General features: G+C 38.3%; 1 protein-coding gene across 3 annotated transcripts in view; it reads left to right on the top strand.

Annotated features, from left to right (window-relative positions):
* The window catches only part of arhgef9a (Cdc42 guanine nucleotide exchange factor (GEF) 9a), a 147,888-nt gene that overhangs the window by 50,650 nt on the left and 69,647 nt on the right, over positions 1-27,591 (top strand). For 2 of the 3 annotated variants that reach the window (XM_039766324.1, XM_039766321.1), the window contains one exon: positions 1,138-1,256. In XM_039766324.1, the coding sequence (XP_039622258.1) occupies positions 1,138-1,256 (119 nt within the window). The remainder of the gene's footprint in view (positions 1-1,137; positions 1,257-27,591) is intronic. The other variant, XM_039766322.1, reaches the window with a different exon arrangement.

The raw sequence follows: 27,591 nt of genomic DNA, 5'->3' as shown, positions 1-27,591 counted from the left end.
ATTCTGAGTAGTGGAAGCGTTCTTAAATGGTCATTTGTAGAATAATACTCTAATATACAAAACCATTTATCTATTTTGCTCAACTAAAGGTAATCCATGAACTGAATAAAACCATATCCTCTCTTTGAAAAAAATCTGCAAATACAATATGCAGTATCTTTCCCTACCACTATAAGATTAGTTTATCACCAATGCTTTACTGATGAAAAATGATAAAATATTGATGATGTGATGTGTTCTTTCTTTTCGTAGTGACTGCAGCTCACATGAGGCTATTATTACATAAACAGTCATAATCCCTCATTTTTATCCTCCGTACACAGACAGGTATTTAAATTTATCCTCAAAGGGTACTGTTGCTTGGAGGGTGCAAGGTTCTTTTGAGAACCCAACAAAACATTTTCCCCATCATGAGATACAACACTGGATCCCAGTGGTTCAGTGGAGAAGTACTGACGTACTGCTGGATACAAGAAAGGGACAGAGGGACTGAAAATAGTAATAAGTAAAAATTACTAGGAAACTGAAGTGAAATAGTAGCCCAGTATTTCTGCATGGCAGATTTAGTATTCCATTCTAAAAAGGGAAGTAATTTCTTGAGACCATCAGGAGTAAACATGTTATTAAAAGGAACCTACCGGTAATTACTTTTTTATTTTTCTCTGTTCTATGCATATATAATCATTATTTTTATTGCATTATGATTGATTTAGCAACACAAATGTTAATGTTAGGGGAATAAAGCTGTATTTAAAAACAAGAAAAAGACAGATAGAGCATGAGCATTGCTGGCTGTTTAAACATTTTAGTATAGTATATCTAAGGATCATAAGGTGTGAAGTACAGGCTAGGGCATCTGGAATGTCTCTAGAATTTTCAGGTAACTTTTGACACAGGGATTTTAAGGAAAGCTTTTGTTTTCATATGCTCCGATTCTTGTATTTTACACATTGAATTCTGTATGGGAGATCTCTTATTATGATTTCTTACAACTTTTCATGGGATCTTGACCCTTTACTCTGAACCACCAGGTATGGTGTGTTCATCAATGCCCTTTCCTTGAATGTCCTTTTAGTGTGTTGTTACAGAAATCAACAGAGAGGAAGGTTTTCATTCTGCTGTTACTTTGTCACATAGCAGAAGTCACGCTGAGCTCCGGACTTGTGACACCCCGCACAAGAGAGGAAGGAGCAGAGGGAGGTACAACCAGTCAAAGACTATTAAAATTGGGACCAGCACCACTTGAAGACAGCAAGGTAAGCCATGTGAGCAAATTATGAACCATCCAGCTAATCCATTTATTTATTAATTTTCCATTATAGCACTAATAAAAAGCACTTTCTAAAATAAAAAATACTTTAAAAACTAAAACATAGATGCTGCTAAGCCAGTTGATTATGTCATACATGTTTCAGGCAATGTCTCATGTATTATAAATTGGTGATGTTTGTGGTTTTGGTGTGAATACCTTTACATTGAGAAAATATTTGCTGCCAAGGTATAGGAGAGTTTTCTTTTTCTTTTAAGTTCTCAAATCTTCGACTGTAACTTTTTTTTTTTTTTTTTACATTTTCATCACTCTGGAATTTTTGCTTTCCCCTTTTTTATTTTTTCCAAGCCTAAGAATATTAATATTATGGCATATGCTATTGTATATTAGTATTATCATTTCTGTTATTGCTATTTTCTGTTCTGTTTTGACATTGATAATATGTAAGTTAACATCAATATCCATATTCCCCTCCATTTGCAACAACCTTAATTCCAACTTTTTGGGAGTCTCTGTTGGCAAGCTATGCTGGTAGGATCTGAACCCAAGTTCATAGAAAGAACCCATGAACATAGAAATTTAGGGTCTGCTTGTTTTGGGTAGAGACTTGATGATTTAGAATGAAATCCATCAACAGTAAATAGAAGGCAAGAATCTAATGTGGAAAGGCCATCAGCTCTTTGCAAGACACAAATGTAGAAATATGTTCAGACTTGGTCAAACTAAAGTTCAAATCATAAATATATAGCAGTGGCTGCTGTCTTTATGAATGGTGTTTCGCAAAAGGCTGCTCATCCTTCTCCTTTCCAGTGTTTAAGCACTCATCATGTAGCTGTTGTTGACAATCAACCATTAAGATGAAATACCTAGAATGTTTACCTACCAGGAAGGGCCTAGATTTGTGACATATTTGCCTACATAAGACTTTAACTAAGAGAGAAAGAGACATAGACAAAGGAAGACAGGAGTCACATTGGCAGCAAGAAACTATAGACCGTGAAGAAAGTGGCTAACCAGAAATGGGGAAATCACTAAGAGACTGTTAGGAGTTGTGGTGAGGTTAGCGCAAGCAATTTCTGTACATTTAGATATATTTAGTTGTCCTTTATGTTAGATTCCTCCATTTTTGTTTTTGACATCCACATTTGTGCATTTTGCATCAGGTAACAAGCAGGTGAAAGAGTGCAAAGAATGAAGGGTGTTAGGGACAAAATTCAGGATGCTGTCAAAGCTGTACGATCATTGTCATTAACTTCTAACTAGTGTGTCCTTGGTACCTGCTGTACAGCACAACTGCTCCTAGTTTTAAATTTATCAACGCTTGTCTCTGCACTTTAGAAATAATATAGTCTTCTCTGTTGGGTGTTTCACTATAGCTGCTGAGAGAAACACTTGAATCTCTGTGCAACGTCACTAACAGCCACCAGGGACTCCCGCATCTTGCCCTGTGCTTTCGTCTCACACTCTTTGATATGTAGATTGCTGACGTAGATCTCCCCATACTCCCTATTCCTGTCGCTGTTGTAGAGAAAGATTGTAGCTATCATGTAAGGTAACTCAGTTATTGAATATCATGCAGCAGATTATTTATTGAGCCATAAACACCAAATAGCAGCAATAGATGGTTACATCTCACAAAGCACACAAAATCTACATATACTAATAACCCCCCCACCTTACAACGCCAAATGTTTTGAGGCAAACCAGAAGGTCATTACATTTCTGAACACAGAGTAAGTATTTGCTGTCTCTGTGAATGTCGAATCCCTTATGAAAGATCTACAGGTCATGACCTTTCCTTTATCAAACTGACTGATTGATGAGTTATGCTCCTGGGTCTTCTAAGTCTCACCAGTAGATTATGAGTTTTAATTTCACACTCTGGATGTTGGTTGAGCATTAGCCATAGATCTTTTTGGAACTATTTATAAACTATAACCTTTCCAAATAGACCACATCTGACAGACCTGAGCAACCTAGGGTACAGAGCTTATTTGACAAGTGCTGAATAACCTTGAGGATGTAACAGTGACATCTTGATTCATTTTGTACATTCTGAAGAGATTCTCAATTATTCAAACCAAATGACTTCTCAGCTCCAAGTCTATCTTAACTGCTTGGTTCACAGACTTCATATTTCTTTTCTGTATTTATCTTATCATTAGTATTATTATTGAATACAGTAGTTCTAGTAAGTATATGTAATATACCCTTAAAGGAGTCCTAGCCCCCACCAGTTCCCTCCTTTGAGTGACTTTTTCTCACTGCTTCACGTCATCTCTAATCTCACATATTCCACTTGTCACATTTTTCTGAGCTGCTCCAGAAATAATTATGTGACCTGCAATCAGCTGTTTTATTTATTAAAAGGAATCCTATTTGAGGATGGTATGATGGTATGATATCACTGCTACCTTCACAGAAAATAGCAAAGCTCCACCTATACACCTTTCCTTTCACTGATTCTTACACCTCCTAATCAAACAGTAATCTAAGGTCTGTTCTCAGGTATTTCAAATGTCCGACAAGTCCTGCTAGTAATTTAAGCATTATCCTCATTATTGTTTTCATCACCAATTTGTAGGCTATTCTCCTGGTCCATTCAGGTTGACCTGTGGCTCTCCTCTGTCCTTGGTCCTGAGCATCCTTGAGCTGAGACCTGTTCGTCTCTTGTCATCCAGCACAACTCCCCAACCACATTTTCTTGAAAAGCCTTTAAAATTTTACTTTAAGTTTTTCCTTGATGATGAGATACTAGTAATGTAAGCAGTAAAACTGGTTTCCTTCTTCAGGATGCATAAGTAGTCACCAACATCATTTGGTAGAAATTTGACTCTAAATGAACAAACATCAAGACATACTGACTCACATTTTTTCTGAATTAAATCCCAGGGTCTGTGATGGGGCCTGTGAATGGTCTATGAATGGGGGCTTAGAGGAACAGCACTGTATTGCTTACAGAGTTCCACACTTACTAATGTCTGATATTGGTGCAGATTTATGGTTGGGACCCATGCCAGCTGTCATTAGGTGGTCTTTTATGCCATAAAGACTAATTTTGAATTTAATTTTTTCACATCTACAATTGGCTTGGTAATTTTGTTGTGCAACTTTTTAAACTGATAAAAGTAGCAAACTAATAATTTGCCATACTCATTTGACAAAACCTTGTACAGCTTTGCTGATGCCTCTTTTGGTTATAATCCTTTGTTTTCCCAATTTTCACATATTTATTACGGTAGACATAATTATTAGTTTATTATGGGTTCAAAAGAGGATTTCTTCCAAAATGTGTAGCCATCACTAATTAAATATGATGAAGTAGGTGAATTCGGCCATTCTTCCTTGTCTATCTGTCCACTTTTTGCTCGGGGGAAGCTGATGTCTGCTCTAGCAACATCAGGCACAAGGTAACAGCTAATTGTGACATTCCAGCATAGATTATTGTATTATGTCAATTGATTCAACAGGTACCCTTTTCTTCTGTCATTGCACCACTTGCAAGAGCATGCTTACATGAATGTTTAAGCATTAACTAGATAATTCATCCACCAGGCTTACGAAAGAAAGAAAGAAAGAAAGAAAGAAAGAAAGAAAGAAAGAAAGAAAGAAAGAAAGAAAGAAAGAAAGAAAGAAAGAAAGAAAGACCAAAGTGACTATAGTGTCAGAATGTTTTAGTTGCTAACAATGACACATAATATTTCTTTCCACTGAGGTATCCATTGAGGTTTCTTGTCCCATTTGAATAGATCCTGTTTTATTTTATTGACTTTCTCCTTGAGTTAAAATCTAAAAGCAAGGCCTTTCTTTTTTTCTACTTACAGACATTTTACCTGTATAAAAAGAGTGAAGTCAACTTTTCAAAAAATAAAATGAATGAGCTTTACTTCTTTTTACAGAGGTCTCTTTCATTCTCAGAATGAAATGAGTGTAGCCCATTTTATACCTTGCTGAGACCTGTTTTCTTGATTTAAAATGAATTAGTGCGTCTTCTGGGGTGGCATGGTGGCGCAGTGGTAGTGCTGCTGCCTCACAGTTAGGAGATCCAGATTCGCTTCCCGGGTCCTCCCTGCGTGGAGTCTGCATGTGGTTTCCTCCCACAGTCCAAAGACATGCAGGTTAGGAGCATTGGTGATTCTAAATTGTCCCTAGTGTGTGCTTGAGATGTGTGTGTGAGCACTGTGGTGGGTTTGTTTCCTGCCTTGCGCCTTGTGTTGGCTGGGATTGGCTTCAGCAGACCCCCATAACCCTATAGTTAGGACATAGCAGGTTGGATAATGGATGAATGGAGTCTTCTTTCTTTGTTCAGTATTAGTTTTTTCAGAAGTTTGGCAGCATTTTCCACCTGTGAGATAAACGAGTAAAGGCCCTTTCTCCAAAAGAAATGTTTAAGTCTTGTTGCTCAGTAGTCAACATGTTTACATGGTAGTTACAAGATGTTAGTAATCCTGAATGGTTCTATTCCCACCAAAGCTTACTGTCATTCTGTTGTTTGAAAAATCTGACCATTTCTGTAAAGGTTTTCACTATGCACTGCAGTTTCCTTCCACATTGAAAAACATATGCATTAGGTGAATTGTAGACTCTAAAATTATTGAGTGAGAATTTATGTGTGTTTAACCCGAGATAAAATTTCACATATTTTGGTATTTGTAATTCTGTCCTTACTTTACACTCAGAATTCTCAGTATTGGCTATGGTGCACTGTATACTTGAAACAGAAACAACAAAATTCAAAGGTTGAGACATTGCCTCTATTTTGTAAGACTTTTCTTTTTGAAGATATTAATCAATCAATGAGTTAAAGTAGTGAATTAGTGAAGACATATTGCCAACAATGCATGAATTCTGCAGCATCCTCCATTTTTGGGAGTCATAATCTGAATAAATTGACAAAACCATGCACTGAATTCCATATCCCTGGGCCACAGCAGCAGCAAATATGCACAATAGCCTTTGACATGAGTACCCCATTGTGTTACATAAGAAAAGCTAAACGACGTGCGTCACTCTGGTTGCTAAATGCAGGTGCCTTGGGGAGTCAAATAGTCTATTAGTTAACAGTTGGTGATCATGTTATGCTGAGCAGGCCTCAGCTTTTCCTACTGAAATGTGTGTGAGCAGTGAGCTGCTGACAGCAAAAGAGCTTTGGAGGTGTGCAAATGGAGGCAGTGTGTGGCTCTGTGCTGATGTAAGCGACTAGTTCTCATCTTCAGTAGCAGAGAAAATCTAAAAATACTCCTCTGTGATGCTTGTCTGCGGCTCGGGGGCTTCGTTTCTTCTGCTCAACTGCTTAGGGACTCACCATGCTAGCTCATTAAACGCCATTACCCTCTTGAGCTCGTGCTGTGACACTGAGGCCTCTCTTCTTGACTGGCTAGACTGTGCATGGTCAGTGCAGAAGCCCAGTAGTGGGACCCCTTAGGGGCCCGATGTTTAGGAGCTTGTATCGTTCCTTTTGCGCAGAGTCCACATGGAGTGCCCTGTGGGGATCGTGAGGAAAGCTATGCAAAAATGGGGGCTGTGGAAGAATGGCGTGGGGGCTGGGGGGGGGCATGCTGCTGCTGGAGAGCTGTGCTGCTACACGGACTCTTATGTAATACTGCAGGCTGCTCACTACTTTTAGGACTTTTCTATTTTTAGCCCTTCATATAAAAAATCCAGCATTCCCACTTTACATCTCCATTAACCTCTGAGGCACCATCTCTCTGCACACGGGAGCACTTCTGAATTATTTATTGCTGCCTGTGCAGGAGTTGTTTTATTTGCTGGAAGATGCTGGTTGCATCTGCTGTAACTCTGGGACTCGGAGTCTGCTGATCCTGCTTTGTGCTGTGTCAAAAAATAAAAAAGAACAGGCTGAGTGGGAGTGATCTTATCCACCAACGCAAATGCCTGCATACATAAGCGTGTTCAACTCAAATATACAATAACAAAACATACTTACTTAACTGGGCTTATTTAGAGATACATTTATACATACAAATGTAACCTTAAGAATGCTTCCTTGTATATGCATGCAAGCAATGCCTTGTACAGAATCATATTCATGTGCAAATGCATATGCAAAAAAGCATATGACATCACAATTATGTACTCAAGCACAAAGACACTTGCCAGTAAGGTCTATTGGCAAAAAACACTGAACATTAATCCACAAATTGAAAGATCAGCCCCTTACTGTGCAGCTGTGACTTATTAATGCGCACAGTTTAGAAATGTAGAGACAGTACTGTTTGCTTGTGATTTGTTAGTCATCTCCAAAATAAATACAAATGATATCACCTAAATAAATAAAAAATGGATATTAAATTATCCATCCGTCCATCCATCCATTATCTAACCTGCTATATCCTAACTACAGGGTATTGGGGGTCTGCTGGAGCCAATCCCAGCCAACACAGGGTGCAAGGCAGGAAACAAACCCTGGGCAGGGGGTCCAGCCCACCATAGGGCACACTCACAGCACACACTACGGACAATTTAGAATCGCCAATCCACCTAACCTGCATGTCTTTGGACTCTGGAAGGAAACCGGAGCACCCAGGGGGAAACCCACGCAGACAAGGGGAAAACATGCAAACTCCACACTGGGAGGACCCGAGAAGTGAACCTGGGTCTCCTAACTGTGAGGCAGCAGCGCTACCACTGCGCCACCCGACATTAAATTATGCCTATGCAAAATTTCACTTACATATTCATAATTACTTTTAAGCAGCCTCAAATAAACTTGAAAACACTGCATATTCATAGGGCCCTCAGCAAAGGTATATTCACATGCACAACCATAACTGTTGTGAAATTTTATTTAGAAGGAGTGAGAAACAAAGATTAAGTGTAAGTGCATGCACAGGTCCAAAATGTGGTCATCACACTGCACCAAAGCACATGACCACATTTTGGACCAATGCATGTACTCACATTTAATCTTTATTTCTCACTCCCTCTAAATAAAAAAATCACAAAAGATGAATATTAACAAAAAGGATAAAGTTTTCAATTTCTACATTTTCATATAAAAAAGGTATGCTCATTTTAAAACATTTCAGAAAGTGGAGACCTCTCCATAATGTGTTTGGAACTGCTATATTTTTAGGGATGTTTTCTCAACTTTTCCAGGAACTGAGAACAAAATCATTTGCTGTTCCTGTTACAAACTGTGTTTATGAGCATGTGCACAATGATATTGTCTTAGGCATTGCACATGCCTGGTAGCGTATTAAAGAACATATTCATGTTCCCACAAGTATTTTTGCTCATGTGATCTATTTGCATATTCAATGACAGTAACACAAAGACATTAAAATGTTCATTCATGCAGGATATCCTCGATAGTCAAGGATGCATGCTAGTTAAAGCATATTCAATAGTGTTCTAGTACAGAAGTACATTATCCTCCTCTAGCATGCAGCGCGTTTGTGACCTCATCAGCATAAATAAGGACATACAAGCTCACATGAAAGAGTATGGCTTAACAAATCAACTTTATCTTGTATAGTGCCATTCTTTAGTGATTACTTTGCAATGATGCTTGACAGGTAAGGTACAGCAAAAAATATTTCAAGTCTATATAATATTAACCCTGGTAGCTTAGGAGGCCCTTGGTCAATGTCACACTGGGTGGCAGTGACAGGATGGGGATTTTTAACTTCTTGTGCCCTACAAATGAGTCCATATGATCTCCAGAAGCATTTTGACAGTGGCACAAGGCTCTGTATACCACCTTAATGGATTTGTAGAAAAAACAATCAAGATGTGACAGAGGTATAGACTTTCACCTTTAATTCAAGGGGATTTAACAAAAATGTTGTATGAGCTGTATAAAATAGACATTTTTATACATGGTCCCTGTATTTTCAGGGGCTCAAAAGTATTTAGACAAACTAATATAATCATACATATAATGATTATTTTCAGTATTTGTTTGAAAATCCTTTACAGTCAATGACTACCTGAAGGCTGGACCCCATGGCCATCTTCAACTGCTGGGTTTCCACCCTAGTGATACTTTGCCAGGCCTTTACTGCTGCTGTCTTCATTTGTTGCTTGTTCGTTGGACTTTCTGCCTTCAGTTTTGTCTTCAGCAAGTGAAATGCATGTACAAAAGAGTTGAGGTCAGTTGACTTGACCATTGAAGAATATTCCACTTTCTCGCCTTGAAAAGCACTTGGTGTGCTGTCACAGTATGTTTTGCCTCATTGTTTATCTGTACTGTGAAGTGTCATCCTATTAGTTTTGAAGCATTTGGTTGAATCTGAACAGACAGTATAGCCCTGTACACTTCAGAATTCATCCTGCTACACCCACTTCCATTGGCAGCCATTCATGATCATGCTATAAAACTACCTCCACCATGTTGGACGTATTCATCGGCTCACGGGCAATTTCTTCTCTTTTCAATACTCTTCTCTTTCCAGCATTCTGCTATATATTGATCTTACTTTCCTTTGTCAAAAGAACAATTTTCCAGAACTGGACAGGCTTTTAAAAATGTTTTCTTTCCAAGTCTAATCTGTCCTTCCTATTCATGAGTTATACCAGTGGTTTGCACCTTGTGGTAAACCCTCTGTCTTTGCTTTCATGAAGTCTTCTCTTGATGATATACTTTGGCAATGATAGGTCTACCTTCTGGTGAGTGCTTTTCATTTGGCTAAATGTTGTAAACGGATTCTTCTTCACCAAGGACAGAATTCAGCAGTCATCTAGCACAATTGTCTTTTGTGGGTTTCCAGAACTCCTAATGTTCCTGAGTTCGCCAGTGTGTTCCTTCTTTTTAAGAATGTAGCAAATGGCTGATTTGACCACTCCTTATGTTTCTGCTCTCTCTCTCTAAAGGGTCTATTTTGTTTTCTCAGCCTACTGATGGACTGTTTTACTTGCATGGACAGCTCTTTGGATCTCATATTGAGTGTTCACAGTGACAGCTTCCAAATGCAAATTCTACACTTGGAATCACTTCCAGAGCTGCTTAATAGTGTGGACCACCACGGGGTGCCCCAGCTACCCCTACTCTGGTACAGACAGACACAAGTGCAGCACACCACATGTTTTATTTACAAGTGTGGAAGCGGTTTTCCCTCACTCCCCCAGCAGCACAGTATAAAGCATCACTATACAGTTCCAAAGCATTTTCTTTCTTTCTCTTTTTCTTCCTCGTTTCACCTCCATGGGCCAGCTTTGTCCCTCTCCCTCCCAACTCTGACTCCCTGAATGGAGTGAGGCGGCTCCTTTTATATTACACCTGGGAGTGCTCCAGATGGCTCATCAGGAATAACTGGAATTACTCCATTACTACCCATTACTCCCAGGTTTGATGGAAACCCAATATAGCAGGGCTCTGTTGTCTATCCAGCTCCCCATAATGACCCCCACAGAATGCAAAAGGGCTGCATGAACCTCCAACTCCCAGCGTGCCCTACGTGATATCTGTGGTTCCACAGCCACCTGGGGGGCTACCCTTTAGTGTCCCAGGGAAGGTAGTGTCTTGTGGATGCTGTCTCGCCCGGTCCTTCCATCTAGATGGCATCCCGGCCAGGTAATGGCTGTGGCCATCTGTCACAATTTTTTAATTAAGTAATGAGGAAACTAATCACACCTGATTATGAAACAGCATGTCAGTCAAATGTCCATATTCTTTTGAGCCCCTGGAAATGGGGGTGGGGTATGCAGAAAAATGGCTGTAATTTCCAAAATGGCTCATATAATATTTTTGGTAAACCCCTTAAATTAAAGCTTAAAGTCTACACTTCAATCACATGATGATTGCTTTATTTCAAAACCATTCTGGTGGTATTCAGTGACAAAATTATAAAAATTGTGTCACTGTCTAAATACTTATGGACCTGACTGTAAAGACAGAAAAATTCACTCCTTCTCACGCACACGATATGGATTTACCTACTTTTATTCATGTAGAACAACATAACACAATCTGTTATTTGATTAATTTGCATTCCTTTACCTAATTCATCATTTTATATAGTTTCTCCAGGTGGTGCTCACTATGAAAAGTGATTAATTACTTAACTGGCTAATACTCTCAAGCACCATAGCCACACATGCATTTTCAAATGTATTGGTATATAATATGTTTTCTTTTCAATTTTTGCTCAAATTCTCCCTATTGGTTCCCTATAGGCATTTTTGGAGTTTTTGAAGAGCACATGCAATTTCTCTATAAGAAGCAGCTATTTTATTTCTATATATTTGGTTTTTTTCCTTCATTAAATCTATCATTCAGCTTCTTCTGCTTTTATCCTTCTGACAAAGCAGGATTTTAAATGTTCTTGGTAGTATTGTACAAGCCCTCTTCAAATATTGTCCAGTGCCTTCAAAACGTAGCCAAGTGTCTGCACACATTTCCTCTTCTACCATTAGCGTGCTTGTCTTCCAGTATCTAAGCAACATCTCTAGTGAGAGAGACAGAATAAGAGATGGGGGTGGTCAGCAAGATTAAAAATAACAATAATATCTGCCTACTTTGTAAATGGAGGTGGAAGCTTCGACACTATGCATTGCTCAGGTTTTCAACGACATTGTCCCCACGGTGACTTAACCCCATCTATGAACCTAGTAAAGAAGAACAAATGAATCTCTCGGTTAACATTAAATATAGGTGGACAGCAATAAAGGGACTGTGTTATACTTTGGCAAGCTACTGTCTAACTCTTTGAATTGTTAAATATTGAAAGTTGGATATTGATAAGTGGTCTTTTCTCTTTGAGCAGCAACCCATTCTCTTACTATGATTTATCAGATAGTCAAGATGCATGGTGCTGGCAGTGGTGCTCAGGAAAGCAAGCTTACTCTGGGTGTAACAAACAATAATTGCTGGAGTCAGTGATGGACGGGTTTGCTAATTTATGTGGTAAATCTTTTCTACTCTTCTGCTTGTTTAAGCACGTCCTGTAACATTTTCACATTCTACTCACCTGTCAAAGTGGTTTTCTATTTACAGTTTTGCTCGACCAGGCTTTTTGTACAGTACACAGAATATCATAAAACTAGTTGCTGTAATATTAAGAGCTGGCTAACTGGAGTTTACATAGTGGCAAGTGCAAGGAGGTAAGGACCAAATGAGTGGCTTTTTGTCATGATGGAACTGATACATAATGGACAGCTGGGTGGTATTTGAAGATTATAGGAACAGTTAGTTGAAGGGTATTTTTAGTGGGAATATGTGCAGTAATTACTAGATATCTTAAACTTTTTGTTAACAGACATATAAAGTCGAGGAAAGCTGGATGATGTTTTGTGCTGCTAACCAGATAAAGTTTAGCTGTTAGAGTGCTACTTACAAACATTAAGTATAATAAGAAAAGGACTCCCTGTATTTAAGGGATTCAATAGAGACAATTGGGCTATTTAGTTTAATATATGTCTGAACAGGTTCTATTTCAAAGATTCCGCTATGGTTTGGGTTTGAGAAAGTGGTGTTTTGTTGTACTGGACAATTGATTGCATGAGTGGTATTTTTTTGTCAGTGGGTGTTTTAAGGTGAGGGTGTACTTCTTTTAAAAACAGATGTGATAAGGCAATGATGTGTAAAAACTAAAAACTGGCTAAAGACAAAATAACATAATTGGGTACTAACCAGGGCCGGATTAAGACAAAATGCTGCAGCGCAAAAAAAGGCCTATTTTTTCTCGGCATTGGTGCATGTGCATTCGACACTCACCGTACATGCGCACTCAGACCGACCAAGGAGCCTTAATTGCTTGTGACACAACCAGCCAACCTTTATTGAACATGAATAACAACAACGACACAGTACCGTAAGAACTCGAGATTAACATCAAACTATGTAACATCAACATTCAATAGCAATTGTCTGAAACGTGCACTTAATGCAGAAAACCTAAAAATGAAATACACAAAATTTCGCAATTCTTGTACGAAACAGAGCAAGAAAAAATGAATTTGCAGAGACATTCGGTCAAAGTGACTCAGTTCAGGCTCTTGAGGGTAAAAATTTGTTCACAATTTAAATTTCATAATAGACCAGAATCCTGTCGAGGATTTAAAAAATTCTTAACATCCATGCTGGGCCCGCGGGTCGGCTTCTAGTTTTACCTTTGCAGATAACCATTTAAATAGCCATCGATTTTTACTGTACCACTAAATTTCAAGGTGAAAAATTTACTACGTGGCAATTACCGGACAATAATAAAGTGGCAAGAATCTCCAAGATATTGCAAAAAACGCAGCTAAATTACTAAATAAACTGTTTAACATAAAATTGATAGCATTAACTTGAAATCTTTGGTTAACAATAAACACAACGACATTATAGTTACATCACAGCGCAAAGAACAATCATAACTGTATAATAAGTAACCCTGTGTTTAGGCATCCGAAAGTCAGACTCCAAATTTCATTCTAAGAATTATTTTAAGGTTAATATAGCAAAGGAAAACTGTTCAGCTTCCGGAAAATTCTTGTCTGTTTTCATCTGGGCTTATTTCAGGAATGGGCCTAATGCTGCAGAATCAGTAGCACCCACCTTAATCCAGCCCTGGCACTATCTGATGATGACTGTTGGCAGCAGTGCCAAAATAATTTAAAATAATTTGTTGTGGTACTAGACCATCAAGATTATCATTGAATTAGTAGTATTTTGAATTAATAGTATTTTGGTAACCACTGTAAGGAAGGCATACTGCAAATCACAGTAGGTATTTTAAGGCTAACAGTTAAAATACGGACACATTATAATTTAGTTTTTATTAGAGCTGTTTTGTTTTGATAAATTGTTAGCCTAGGATCTCTGTTAGTTCCATTTTCAGGTAGAAGATACTATACATTAGTTTGAGTTTAGTATTGCTTTTTATTTAATGATATAGTACAGTAATGAATGACTAACAAGGCTTGTGTAGGTAATGCATATTGAGCCACACTGTCTTGGTGGCATCTAGAATAAAACACTGCTGTGCAAGTGAAATTTTGTGATGGCATACATATTATAGACTGACAGGATGTGTATGTGTGAAAATTAGTGTATTACTATAAGCAGAGCTACATTTACTGTATGGGGCAGGTTTAGGAAGGTATCTAGCTGAGTGAGTTTTTTTGTGTATAGCTGAGGGTACCATATTACAGCGGGTGCTTTTATTGTCTTGCAAAGTTGTTGAGCAGAAAGTACAGTTGGTAACACATATCTCTGATTAATGTGCACTGTACGAGGGCGGCCAGAGAGCCTGGCAGCAAGGCCGTGTAGGCGTTGGAATGTGATTCATCCAGGCAGGCTACACGGGAACTAGTTTGGGGTTCACATTCAGCAAGACAGTTTTGCATATGTGAGAAATGTGAACTTTAACAGTCTTCCAGCTTCTGGAGGATAGAGCCCTTTTCAGCCTTAGCTGAAGAATCACTGTAATTAGGTGACACATGAAAAAACACGCGGAGGTGCACGCTGTCAGCAGTGATTACTCATCAGTGTTGCAAAACGCTTCATTGTTAAATTAGGCAGATATAAAGGGGTGGTGCACAGAATGGGAACTGATTTTTTTAAACGCACTGGCAGAGAGACGAAACATGCCATCCAGATCAAGAAAAGTTGTCCAGATCACCTAACAGAATCACAGAGGTAGTTTTCGCACACTTGCAATAGGTGCTGAATTAACATAGTTTTCTGCTGCGTCAGGCTCAGTGCAGAAAGGGTTAGGGTAGTCTTATCTACCTACTGTACTATTTTTTAGAGCATGCTCATTTTGTAACTTTGATTATTAAACTGTTTATTCAAAGTGACCAGAGACTGGCTCATAGACTTGAACTTTTAACTAATCAATGCCCTTCCACATGGAAAGGAATTCCTAGCTGGTATTCCGATGGCTTTGACGCTATAATTCCAATGAAATAGGCTTACAATAGAGGTCAACATAATTGAATAAACATCAGTCAGCTGGATTGTTTAAGAACAAGCCTTACAGGGTAAGGTTATGTTACTTCCCCCTTTTATATTATTAATATGTAGCTTTTGTCAGAATGCCTCAAACCTCACAGACTTAGCACTGTTTATAAGGTATTATAGTATATAACTTCTCCCCATCTTCCCTTCTACATCTATAACATCAGGCAATTAGGTGTAGTAAAAGACAAGCAGGAGTTAAGTTACAATTTAAACAATGTATTATTGATAATATTCATAAATAATAACAATATGCAAAGTACATTTGAATATTGGCAACCATACAACCTGATAAATGGTGATGTGTAGTTTGAGGTGGCACACAGACTTGTTAGTTACTTAAAACTGTGTCTACTTCATTTGTGGTCAGCTTTCTTCAGAACAGGCTGCATGACTGTCTCAATATGACTGTCGAGCAGTGCTCTTCATTGTGTTGTCCTTTTCAGTTCATGGTGTGAGATGGTCTTTCAGCAGTTTGGTAAGAGAGAGAGAGCTAGGTAAAGCAAGCAAATTTATAGGTTTTCTGTCCAACCCCTAGAGCCAATAGGGTGTTGTGGTACTTAAAGGCTTCTGATACAAGCCAGTTCCATACAGCCATACTTCAAACCAATGGGTGAACAGAAAACATTTTAACACCTGCCACCCCCCAAAACCATTTGTTGAGCTAAAGTTTTCCAGTTAGGCAGCCAGGCTTTCCTGTGGGGGAATGACTGAGAAACAGCACAGCAACATTTACCAAACTTGTTTGAGGCACTTCCCCCCAGTCCTTTGGGGGGGGAGGGGGTAAAACATGAATGCTTCTCACTAATATAACACTAATATTACATTTCATTGCCTACGTTACAAATAAAGACATACAAAATATTTATCAACTTGTATGCAAAATTTCACATCACAACAGGTTATAAAATTGATCGCCAGAAAACAAAAGCTCTACACCAAACAGAACACAAAACTATTTTGTCTTTCCTTAGTTATAAGAACCTACCAAATTCATTATCAATTAGACAGATCTTCACAAAACAAAACAGTCTTCAAACATTTCTTAAAAACATTGAAGGAGTCAAGAGTTGGGATGGAGGTAGGCACCTGGTTCCATCAGCTCAGAGCTTCACATGAAAAGAGCCTGGATATAGATTTGATGCCACTCAGAGGTGGCAGCACCAGACACTATTCACTAGCAGACCTGAGTGGGCAAGAAGGAGAATAGGACCTCATGAGTGTCTCCATACACAGTACACACAGTAGTTGCTTACCCACCGAGTACTCTGTTGTCAAGTCAAGTCAAGTTGGGGAGCATGCACTGGTACAGTGCGTTGTCGCACCCACTACACGGCGAAACAACTCTGGATCACCGGTTTGCAACCCCCCAGGCAGACACACGGTCTAGTCCCACCCTCCGGACTTGACCCTTTATCTGCTGCAGCCAGGTGTTACGTGGGCGACCCCTTGGCCTGGTCCACCCACTTACTTCCCCAACAATGAGGATCTTATGAGCCAGATCACCCTCGGGGAAACACGCCACATGGCCGTAGTGCCATAACTGATACTCCCTCACAATGCAGGTAATGTGCCTCATTCGGGACTCCATGAGCAACGGCTCATTCGACACAAAGTCAAACCAACGGTACCCGAGGGAACTGAGATCAGTTGATCGAGCTGCCCTGTGGGACATCCTGAGGATTTGCGGGATCCCCTCAAGGTTGCTGGATATCATGGCTGGTCTGTACACTGGTAATGTGAGTACATCTGCGTTTGTCCCAGTTGATTCTGGGGTTCGTCAGGGGTGTGTTCTTGCTCCTACTCTGTTCAATGCTTGTATGGACTGGGTTTTGGGCAAGGTCGTGGGGTCTGGCGGTTGTGGGGTATCTGTTGGTGAAGAAAGATTCACGGATCTTGACTTTGCTGACGACGCTGTACTCTGTAAGCAAGCATCAAAAAATTTAACTTAATGCGCGCTGCTTCAAAGAACGAGTGTTGTGAACTTGAAAAGAGCAGTGACATAGGTCCCTATCAGCTGGTCGACCACAAGACGTGCTACTGCATTCTGAATCATTTGCAATGTCTTGGTAGCACATGCAGGTATTCCTGTCCTGTAGAAAGGTGCATTAGTCCAGACATGAAAGACCAAAGACTGCACCATAAGTTCAACTGCATTCTCTTTCTGATATGGTCCGATCTTGTAGATGATTTATAGAACAATCTGAAAAACTGAGAGTCAGGTACACTGTGTTCAATGGACACAGGTGGTCATCAATCACCACCCCAAGGCTATGTAGTGACTTAGGATGTGTTAGTAATAATGAACTGTGATGGGTTGTTGATAACATGGAGACATTGCCTGGTTGAACTAGAGATGTATGTCATTCATCCAGGTTGAGATATCAGTGAGACATACCGAGATTCTACCTGATACATAGTGTCCTCTGGAGGGAACTATAGTTACAGCTATGTCTCAACAGCATAGCGCTGATATGAGAAACCATGGGACAGGATGATAGGGCCTAGTGAGATGTGTACAGATAGAAGAGGTGAGGACTCAGTACTAATCTTTGGAAAAACCCAATGCTTGCCTAGTGCACTCTTGACATCTCTCCACACCCTGACTCACTTCAGTACGTACCCAAAAGTTGGTTTCAAACCATCTGAGACCAGTCCCAGTGATGCAAAGGTCAGAGAGGGTGGCAAAGAGGACATAAAGGTTCTATGTAAAAGCCCTAAACAAATTGGTGATTCTATAATCCTGAATTAGCAAGGACGTGACTTCCTGGACTTTCAAGTACAAACTTTAGGTTTAATTACCAATTTCATATTTTCATTTTAATTAGTTTTTCTAGAGTCCCTGTTGGGAATCTAGCTGAGCCAAATGGTTATGATTGCTATCACTATTGCACTCATTTGAATCACAGCAAAACCTCACAGGGTTATGGAATAGTTCAGTTCAGGAGACAGATGACAGCAGTAGTTCTGCAAAGGGTTAACTTTTTACTTTTTCTTGACTTTAACTTCCTTTTTTACCTCTTGCATACTGAATCTGTCACCTTTATAATGATATTTTCTATCCAATGTCAACAAATCACATACTTCCCAATATTTTAAGTGGTCATTGAATAAAATGTATCTGTGGGGACTTATTGTGTGTGACTTAGATGATATATAGAGATGGAGTAAGGTGGGATGGAGTAACTGCGAAACATGTAAGGCTGCCAGTGATGACTCAACTTGTTTTCAGAGGATCTATGAGCTGGATTTCAGGATTGCCTGTGCTCACCAGATATTTAGAAGTCACCACTACTGAGAGTGTCTTAATATGACTGGATTCATGCTGATTGCAGGATAAATTAAATGCATAATGGTGGCCAATGAAACCTAAATATCCCATCTGTGTTGTCCTGTACTGCCCAGAAGACTCTTTATCAGTAGGTCACACTGAAGACTTAGTTTTAATCTACCTGTTGTTGCCAAACAATGCCTATGTTTACACCCTTCCCCTATATTGATTGTAAGTAGAAAATGATTCGGTTTTAGTGACTGCACCTTAGATGAGAGGAAAAAAGAATTTGACAACTAACAAAATTTAGAAATGTTTTTCTATTACTTAATATGACTAGAAAAGACTAAACAAATTTTGAATTGTACCAATTCAGTAACAATATAACATCCAAGAAAAATATACATATTTACTAGAAATTAAATCTTCAAAGTGGGCTGATATTGTAAAATTAATATTTTCAGGGAACTGAAAGAGACTAAAAGCCAAAAGCAAGAAAGAATCACATGAAGCAGCAGGCAGAACAGTGGTTCTCTGATGCAATGGCCAAAACTACTGGGTTTGGATTTCCATGGTACACATGCCGACCAATTCATATGAATGTTATCTAGCACACATTAATACCCTCGGGATTTTCAATTGCAGATGTGACCTTTGGTGTCTAAATATCACACTGAAAATGCTGGGTTTAAACAAAAAAAATAAAACACGTATGGATCCTCATTGACTAGATATTATTTGCATAAAACTCTTATAGAAATGCTAGTTAAAGGGAAAAGTCTGTCCTCATAAAACAAGTAATTAGACACCTTAACTTTGAAGTTTCGCTATATCTCACAAGAATGTAGTTTTCAGATATGGATGTTGGTGGAAACATCTGCAGGCTGATTGTTTTCTCCCTACTGAGTACTATCATAGATTTTTGTGACAATCTTCAGACCAAATTTGCAAGGGCTAGTAGGGATAATATTCACACCATCAAAATCCCTGCACATAAAATTCACACTGGAGTGATATTTATAACAAAAATATATGATATCTGAATTCAACACCACCATATTGCATAGAATATCGATTGAACCACAAATTCAAATTATGCATAAGGGTTCCAAATCCAAGTTTATTCTTCTAGGTCCCTAGGATTTAGCTTATCAAACGTGAAAATCATAGAAGCTATTCTGTCAGTCTTTCATATCATATCAAGTCGATGTCATCATTGCAGCTTCCAGGAAACAAGCTTCTTACCTTTGATGGCCCAAGTAACTTGACATTTAACTTTTTCAGGTTGCTTATTGATCTTTTTAAGTTGCATATAGTTTCCATACTTGCAGATTCTAGATAGACATTTGGCAGTATTTAGGTTCTATAAAACAAGCCTCTCAGCCATGAATGCCCCCAAGACATTTTTAGATGATAAGGGAAAACTAACAACAGAGAACTGCAATCTGTGACCTGGGAGCATAGGAAAGGTAATTCATATATGCTGAATCTCTACAAAGCTGTCTTCTCAGATATGTTAAATACTCAATGCCAATATTTTAGCCATGCTATTCCATCCATCCATTTTCTAACCCGCTGAATCCGAATACAGGGTCACGGGGGTCTGCTGGAGCCAATCCCAGCCAACACAGGGCACAAGGCAGGAACCAATCCTGGGCAGGGTGCCAACCCACCACAGGACACACACAAACACACCCACACACCAAGCACACACTAGGGCCAATGCAGAATCGCCAATCCACCTAACCTGCATGTCTTTGGATCGTGGGAGGAAACCGAGCGCCCGGAGGAAACCCACGCAGACACGGGGAGAACATGCAAACTCCACGTAGGGAGGACCCGGGAAGCGGATCCGGGAAGCGGACCCGGGTCTCCTAACTGCGAGGCAGCAGCACTACCACTGCGCCACCGTGCCGCTCCTGCTATTCCAAGAAAGAAATATCTTTACATTGAGGAAAGTGACCAGTATGCTATAGTGCTATGAAAAAGTATTTGTCCCCTTCATAATTTACTCTTATTGCAAATTTTTGCCACTGAAGGTATTTATCTAAAATCTAATGTTATATAAGGGGCATCTGAGTAAAGAAATAACAAGTTTTTTTTAACATATTTTATTTATCAAATGAACAAGTTGTCCTTAGTTAAAGTACAGACAAATCAAAACAATTAAAGAGGTAATTAGAATCAGCCAATCTTTGTTACAGCCAGCTATGCTCAGTATAGATCTCATTAATTTTGACCCTTTCTGTCAGAATCACGTTGCCAGGACAAAAATTTGACCAGCACATAATGCCACTATCAAGGCAAATTTCTTAAAAGATCATAAAAAAGATGTTTACAAAACTAGTTCCAAGGCTCTGGGACTCCACCAAACCACACTAAGAATCATAATCGCCAAAAGGAAAACACTTGGAACAGTTGTAAACCTTACAAGGACAACCCTGCCTGCCGTAATTGCTTCAAGGACACAGCGTAAAATCCATCTGGGAATTCACAAAATGATCCTGAAAATAATTCAAACAATTGTAGGCTTAACTTTTTCTTAATAAACGTCAATTGTCTTGACATCAAAATCATGAAGATATTGAGTAAGAATGGCCCTCTTTGTGGAGTAACAAGAGGAAAGCTTGTGCTAAACAAGGACATTGTAAATGCTTGTCTCTGATTTGCCAAAAAAACCTGGATGATCATCAGGCCCTTTGGGAAAATGTACTATGGATAAATGAGATGAATCAGTAACTTTTTGAACAATGTGAGTCCATTATGTCCATTGTAGAGCAAACACAGCTTTCTGCAGTAAGAACATCATATCAACAGTCAAACATGGTGGTGGCAGTGTTTGGATGTTTTGCTGCCTCAAGACCCTGAAAACTTGACATATTTGAAGGAGTCAAGAATTCTTGCCTATACCAACAGTACAAGTTAGCGTTGGATGACTTTGTTTCATTACTTAAATGACAAAAGTAAAATCTGCCAATTGTTCACATAGGTACATTTTATCTAATATTAAATTTTGACCGAAGAACTGAAAACGTTCTGTGTGATTGATGAAAAATTGTAATAATAAAAGCAATCTGGTAGGGGCAAATACTTTTCACTGCATTATACAGTATAGCAAAATGTAGGCCCTACAGTTCTGTAAAATATGCTTTTTAATATGCATGTCACATTAGGTGGAGTTACTGCAGTTATCGTAAAAGTGGTAACAAATTTTAGCAAGTTATTCTTAGATTATCCACAGCACAATAGCAACACGAAGAAGGAAAGAGTGGATAAAACAGCATTCAAAACAGCCTTTCTCAAGAAGGCTGTACATTGTGAAAGATGTGTAATCACCTAAATTTGCCCTGTCACCTCAAAGTTAAACCTGTGCAGATGTGAAGTGCACAGAGGTCAACATGATCTGGCGCAGAACTACTTACGAAACCCAATCAGTGATCAGTGTAGAACACTCGCTTAATTAATAAGATTTGTTGCTGGGAAGCTTTTTATAAATAGCAAACCTACCTGAGAGGTTCTGGTAAAAATTGTTTTTCAGAGACATGTTATGTGATCACTTTCTGCTGCTATGGCATTTTTTAATACTAATAATCCCAAGGGTGACTGAGTAATATGATGACTAAATTGCTATGACATTATATTTGCCTTTAGTATCTAATTTATCCACAAAAAAGAAAAACCTCCAATATCATTTCTTTTTCATTTATAAGAATGTGCAAGATAAGATTACTTTACATCTGTGCCTATTCTAAGTGTTTTCAGATACAGGCAAATATTTTAAAAGTGATGCCTAATATACTTTGTATTAATGTAACATTTTAAAAGGTCAAATTGACATCTTTCTTCATGCTTGAGGGATCTCTGTGTCACACTTCTTCAGCTCACCACTGAGTGCCCAAAACTTCATATTATTTACACTTTCAAGATAACGAAATCATTCTACTATTTTCTTCAGTCCAAGGACATTAAGCAACATTTCCCACTTTGCAATTTTTAAAATTTATTTTTCACCAAATAAACGATATATATATATATATATATATATATATATATATAGATATATAGATGTATATATCTATCCTTCTCTCTCTCTCTCTATACAGTATATATATATATATATATATATATATATATATATATATATATATATATATACTGTATATATTGTCATAGATATGAAACAGAGTCATATAAAGGTTTGGGGCAGCCACCCGTATAATCTTGTATCCTGGCTGCAGAAGTAATGTTTAGCAAATACAGCACTGATGTGCACAAAACTGAGTCCAAAACAGAACTGAGGGACTAGGGAAAAGATGCAGGTTTTTAAAGGGGAAGACAGGAAGTGAGATTATATGGATCGGGCTCATGGTCTTCAGCCATTGGTTCAAGTCCAGACGTGACATCACAGAGGCCGGGGCCGGCAATGTCTTCATTCATAGGCTCGGTCCCGGAAGTGACATCAAAAGAGCCAGGTGGGATCTCCCGTGAATGGTCTACAGGAAAGGGAGAAAAAGAGTCAGTGCACTTTTCCACATCCCGGCATGCTTCGGAACTGCCCTTACTCAAGCCCTTTAGCTGCCTTCCATGTGCATGTGTGTGACAACATATATATATATATACAGTATATAAAAATATATATACACTCACATACATACAAATGCTAACAGTTTAAGTTTTTGCTATAACCTGGCTTTCCTAACAGTGCAAATGAACTGGAAATTTTTTTCTCATTCTCCACTGTCCACATTTAACGTTTATGTTACTAAGCTTGCAGCAAATGCATTTTTCTTTATTCCACTGACAGTGGTGAATCATGTTTGATTTGCTGGTTGTCACACTTCTTCTGTGAAAAACATTTGCCTATTATTTGTGCATTGTGGTATGCATGTTTCAGCACATTGATATATGCAGCTGTTAACAGACTGATTTGCTAATATGCATACGTCATTATCAGTTCCTGATGCTGCCTTCAATCCGGGGTCTGTTTGGAGCTTGAGGTAGGCACCTTTTTGGATTGTGGCTGTTTTTCAGAGCATCCATGGTGCTTTAATAAATATAAATCCTAACAGGGTAGTTATTCGTGATATATTATTTTCGGGATGTCTGGCCTCCACTAGCACACTGTTCTCAAAATCACTTACATTTTTGACTTTTTGTTAACATTGTTTGTTGAACCGCACAAATAAACAATTCATTTTAACTGGCTACCTACTATATTTAATACTGCCTATGCATATAATGCCATTAATAACTGAACAGCCAATAGGTGGGGGTGATATGTGTATATAATAAAGTGGTTTACAGTATTATAAAAATCAAATCTCACATTATACTACAATTTGAATATACTATATATTCTAAAGAACTGACTTACAATAATCTTTGTCTGATCCTTGGTTCCTGTTGTCCTTTTTATTCAAAACGTTTACTTGCTTGAACTCTGCTGAAAGTTACTCTAGAGGTCTCTTATTAAGCATTTTAGTTAAGAGTGTATGATCTTTTTTCTAAAAAATGTAACATTCTGAACAAACTTTTTTTGACAGTACTGCTGTTTTTTATGGATACCATTTATAATTTATTTAATAAATATATTTTTTGCCAGCCTATACTAGTTAGTTTAACTGACTTGAAATGACATGACTGAAAGAATTTAGAAGTGAATTTGACTGTTCATTGAGGCTACTTTAAAGTCAGGCCTTATGTATTGGGCTTTTTATCTACTGAAGTTTTAATGGGAGTCAGAAATAGGAAAATTAGGGAACTAGGAATTACTGTTAATCTGTTGGCTTGAGTTAATTGAGCCATCTTCATATGTAAATATGGAGATTAATCTTTAGTTTTCAGGTTTACATCATTATAGTTAAAAGTGTCATGCCACCCCCTGTATGAGTAGTGCTTTTATATGACTTAACTGTCAGAAACATGCAAGTTCTTCCATTATTCTTAGATAAAACATATACTGCCAAACCATAGCCAAATTACTTTTAAATAGCCTATCTTTGTTTCATAAGAGGGTGAAACATTATTTTCTCTTAGCTTTATTATATTTCGTGAAAAATAAAGCATAGACAAAAGAAATAGTGTCTAGCAATTGCTTTAAAAAAGAAGCTGATTAGAACATTATTATGCATAGATTTTTTTTTTTGTTTTGTTAGCAGGGCATGTTGATAACCGTAATTTGTGCATTTGTAATGTGTGAAAACTCAAGTTTAGCTGCATGACACATAATTATCCCAAACCTGCCATATACTAGGGTCTTGGTTATTGGTGAGGCATTCATTCTTTTACAACATTTAGTCTAGAAAGCTACAATCCAATGTCTTCTCTTTGTTTATCTTTTGAATAAAATTGACAATACTCTGGACAGCACAGTGGCAAAGTGTAGAATTTCTATGTCCAACCTTTAGAGTCCCAAATTCAAATCTCAACTCAGTTTCTGTCCACATTATGTAAAGTTTTTTCCCAGTACTCTTGTGTCCTCGTACACCACAAAAATGCACAAGTTACCTTGACAGAAAACTAAACTTACCTTTGTGACTAAATTTGGGTGCAAGAGTAAGTGAGTCCTACGATGGACAGATATCCTGTCAAGATGTGGTTCCTATTTTGGAAGGGCAATTTTGATGAGCAGGTCTTTCAGGTCAACATAGCTTGTCAACCCCTATTCATCTAATTTTTACAAAACATCATTCAGTTGTGTTTTCAGGGTCTCCAAAGTACTACTCTGTAAAACTCTACTTGGAAATTTACTCCACTTAACAAGGTTCCACCTGTGGTCCCTGAAGAATTTGCTTCAAAATAACATCTAAAATCTACTGAACTAATTTGCTTCATACACTTCTGTCATTTCTCCTCTTAATCTCAGTTTGCTTAAACTAAAAAGATTCAGCTTTTTAATTCTTGCCTCGTGGTGCATACCCCAGTTCTAGAATCAGTGAAGTCATTATTCTCCAGATTTTCTCTAGCATTGTTCTTATTTGTAATACAGAGATGAGAACTGCACAGTTATTCCACTCAAGGACTCACTGTTGAGTTGTACCTCTTTATTAGTATTTAATACATTGTGGTTCTAACCTAACTTAACATCTTATTGACCTTCTTAATAGTTTTTTAGACTCTCTGGACGTGAAGTGGACTTCTAAGTCCTTTCATAAGATACGCTTTTAAGTTTTAGACTTCCCCTTGTTTATTCAAATTTAAAATATCTGCTTCATACATGTAGCAATTTACATTTACTTATAATAATTTAATGTGTTATATATCTGCCCAAGTCTGAATTCTGTCCACATTCATCTGTATTAATCCTGCTGACTCTAGAATATACTCTATTCCACAAATTTCAGTGTTACCAAACAATTTTAACATTTTACTTTGAACATTAATATAAATTAAAAAGAACAGCGGCTCCAGCACTGATCCCATAGGGACACCAATATTAAAATTGCCTAATTCAGAAAAGGTTCCTCAAACAAAAAACTTTGCTCTCTGTGTATGAGCACCCATCTACACATTCCCCCTTAAGATATCACTTGGTTTCGTTTGATCACTATCCTCTGATGCACCACCTTATAAATAGATAATACAGTGTTACTCTTTGTAGAAATTATTTTATTACCTTATTATTGAATTAGAGCATATTGGTGAAACATGTTGGCTGTACTGTAACAAACATATGTTGACATGTATTGCTCAATCCTCTACTTAATATTCTCTTCCATTAATTTACCTTTGATGCACATTAAATTTACTGGCCTATATCCATCCATCTTCTAACCCGCTTAATCTGAACACAGGGTCATGGGGGTCTGCTGGAGCCAATCCCAGCCAACACAGGGCAGGGTGCCAAACTACTGCAGGACACACACACACACACACACACACTAGGGCCAATCCACCTAACCTGCATATCTTTGGACTGTGGGAGGAAACCGGAGCACCCGGACAGCAAACCCACACAGACACAGGGAGAACATGCAAACTCCACGCAGGGAGGACCTGGGAAGCGAACCCAGGTCTTCTAATTGCGAGGCAGCAGCGCTACCACTGCGCTACTGTGCCACCCCTATAGTCTACTCTAGTATAGGTCTATAGTTACTAGGATTACTGTGATCATCTCTTTTCTATAATGAGACAGTATTTGCTTGGTTCCAGTCTTTACAAATTTCTCCAGTATTTCAACTCCAGCCTTTTTTTATTCTAGCTATCTCCAAAATACCTCATTAATATTCCCTACAGCTACTGTGTGTTTGCAATTCTTTCTGTGAAAACTTCTGAGAAATTGGATTTATAGTATTTTAAATTGATACCAAATTTTTCCAATACACCTACCTCACCTAACCCTTGACAATTCTTTACTGCTAAAGGACCTGAGGATTCAGGTTTCCCTGCACAGTTGAAATTTTAGTAATCAGGTTGACTGACAAATCTAAAATAGTCAGCTGTGAGAAAACATGGATGTGCACCCCATGACGGACTGGCATACAGGCTTGAAACCAGCCCTTGTGTCTTTTGTGGCCAGGAGACAACTTTATTCCAACTTGTAATGGATAAAGAAAGTTCGGAAAAGGCACACATTTTATGTTTTTGCAAATACTGTACAGGATTTCCACTTGCAGTTAAAATGTAAGTAATAGCCAGCTCCTTGACCCGTTAGTAAAATGTTCCATTTATGTCATTTTGGTTGTTTATACTTTAGACAGGCAGATAATTTTAAACTCAAAAATGTACGCGTTTATTTAATCTTTACACAAGTTGTAGGAATCTATCGAGCTGGTCTTACTTATACAAACTAATTACAGAGACTTTCCTCCTGTGAGACCTCCTCCGCGGCCCCCGTGCGCGCACACGTTCCTGTTTTGTACACATTTAATTTATCATTCAAAGGTCCACAAGATTTGGTGAAGTGGTAAACCACCGCGTGCAATTGATTAATAAGTAATGCACTGAAATGAAAATGTGCATTACAGCTTATATACTATATATTCAACAGCTGCGAGAGTCCAATATCGCCACCCTAGATACTGGTATTTCTGTACGAAGGCAGATATGCCATATTATTTTAAAATGAATGGTACTCCTCGTAATGCATTCGTGATTCGTAAAGCATCAGACTGTTTGTTATACTGACGACATTTACAGTTTATC

The sequence above is a fragment of the Polypterus senegalus genome, chromosome 10 (genome assembly GCF_016835505.1).
Source record: "Polypterus senegalus isolate Bchr_013 chromosome 10, ASM1683550v1, whole genome shotgun sequence".
Lineage (NCBI taxonomy): Eukaryota > Metazoa > Chordata > Cladistia > Polypteriformes > Polypteridae > Polypterus > Polypterus senegalus.
The sequence above is the reverse complement of the archived record's forward strand: the minus strand, read 5'-3'. Positions and strand labels throughout refer to the sequence as shown.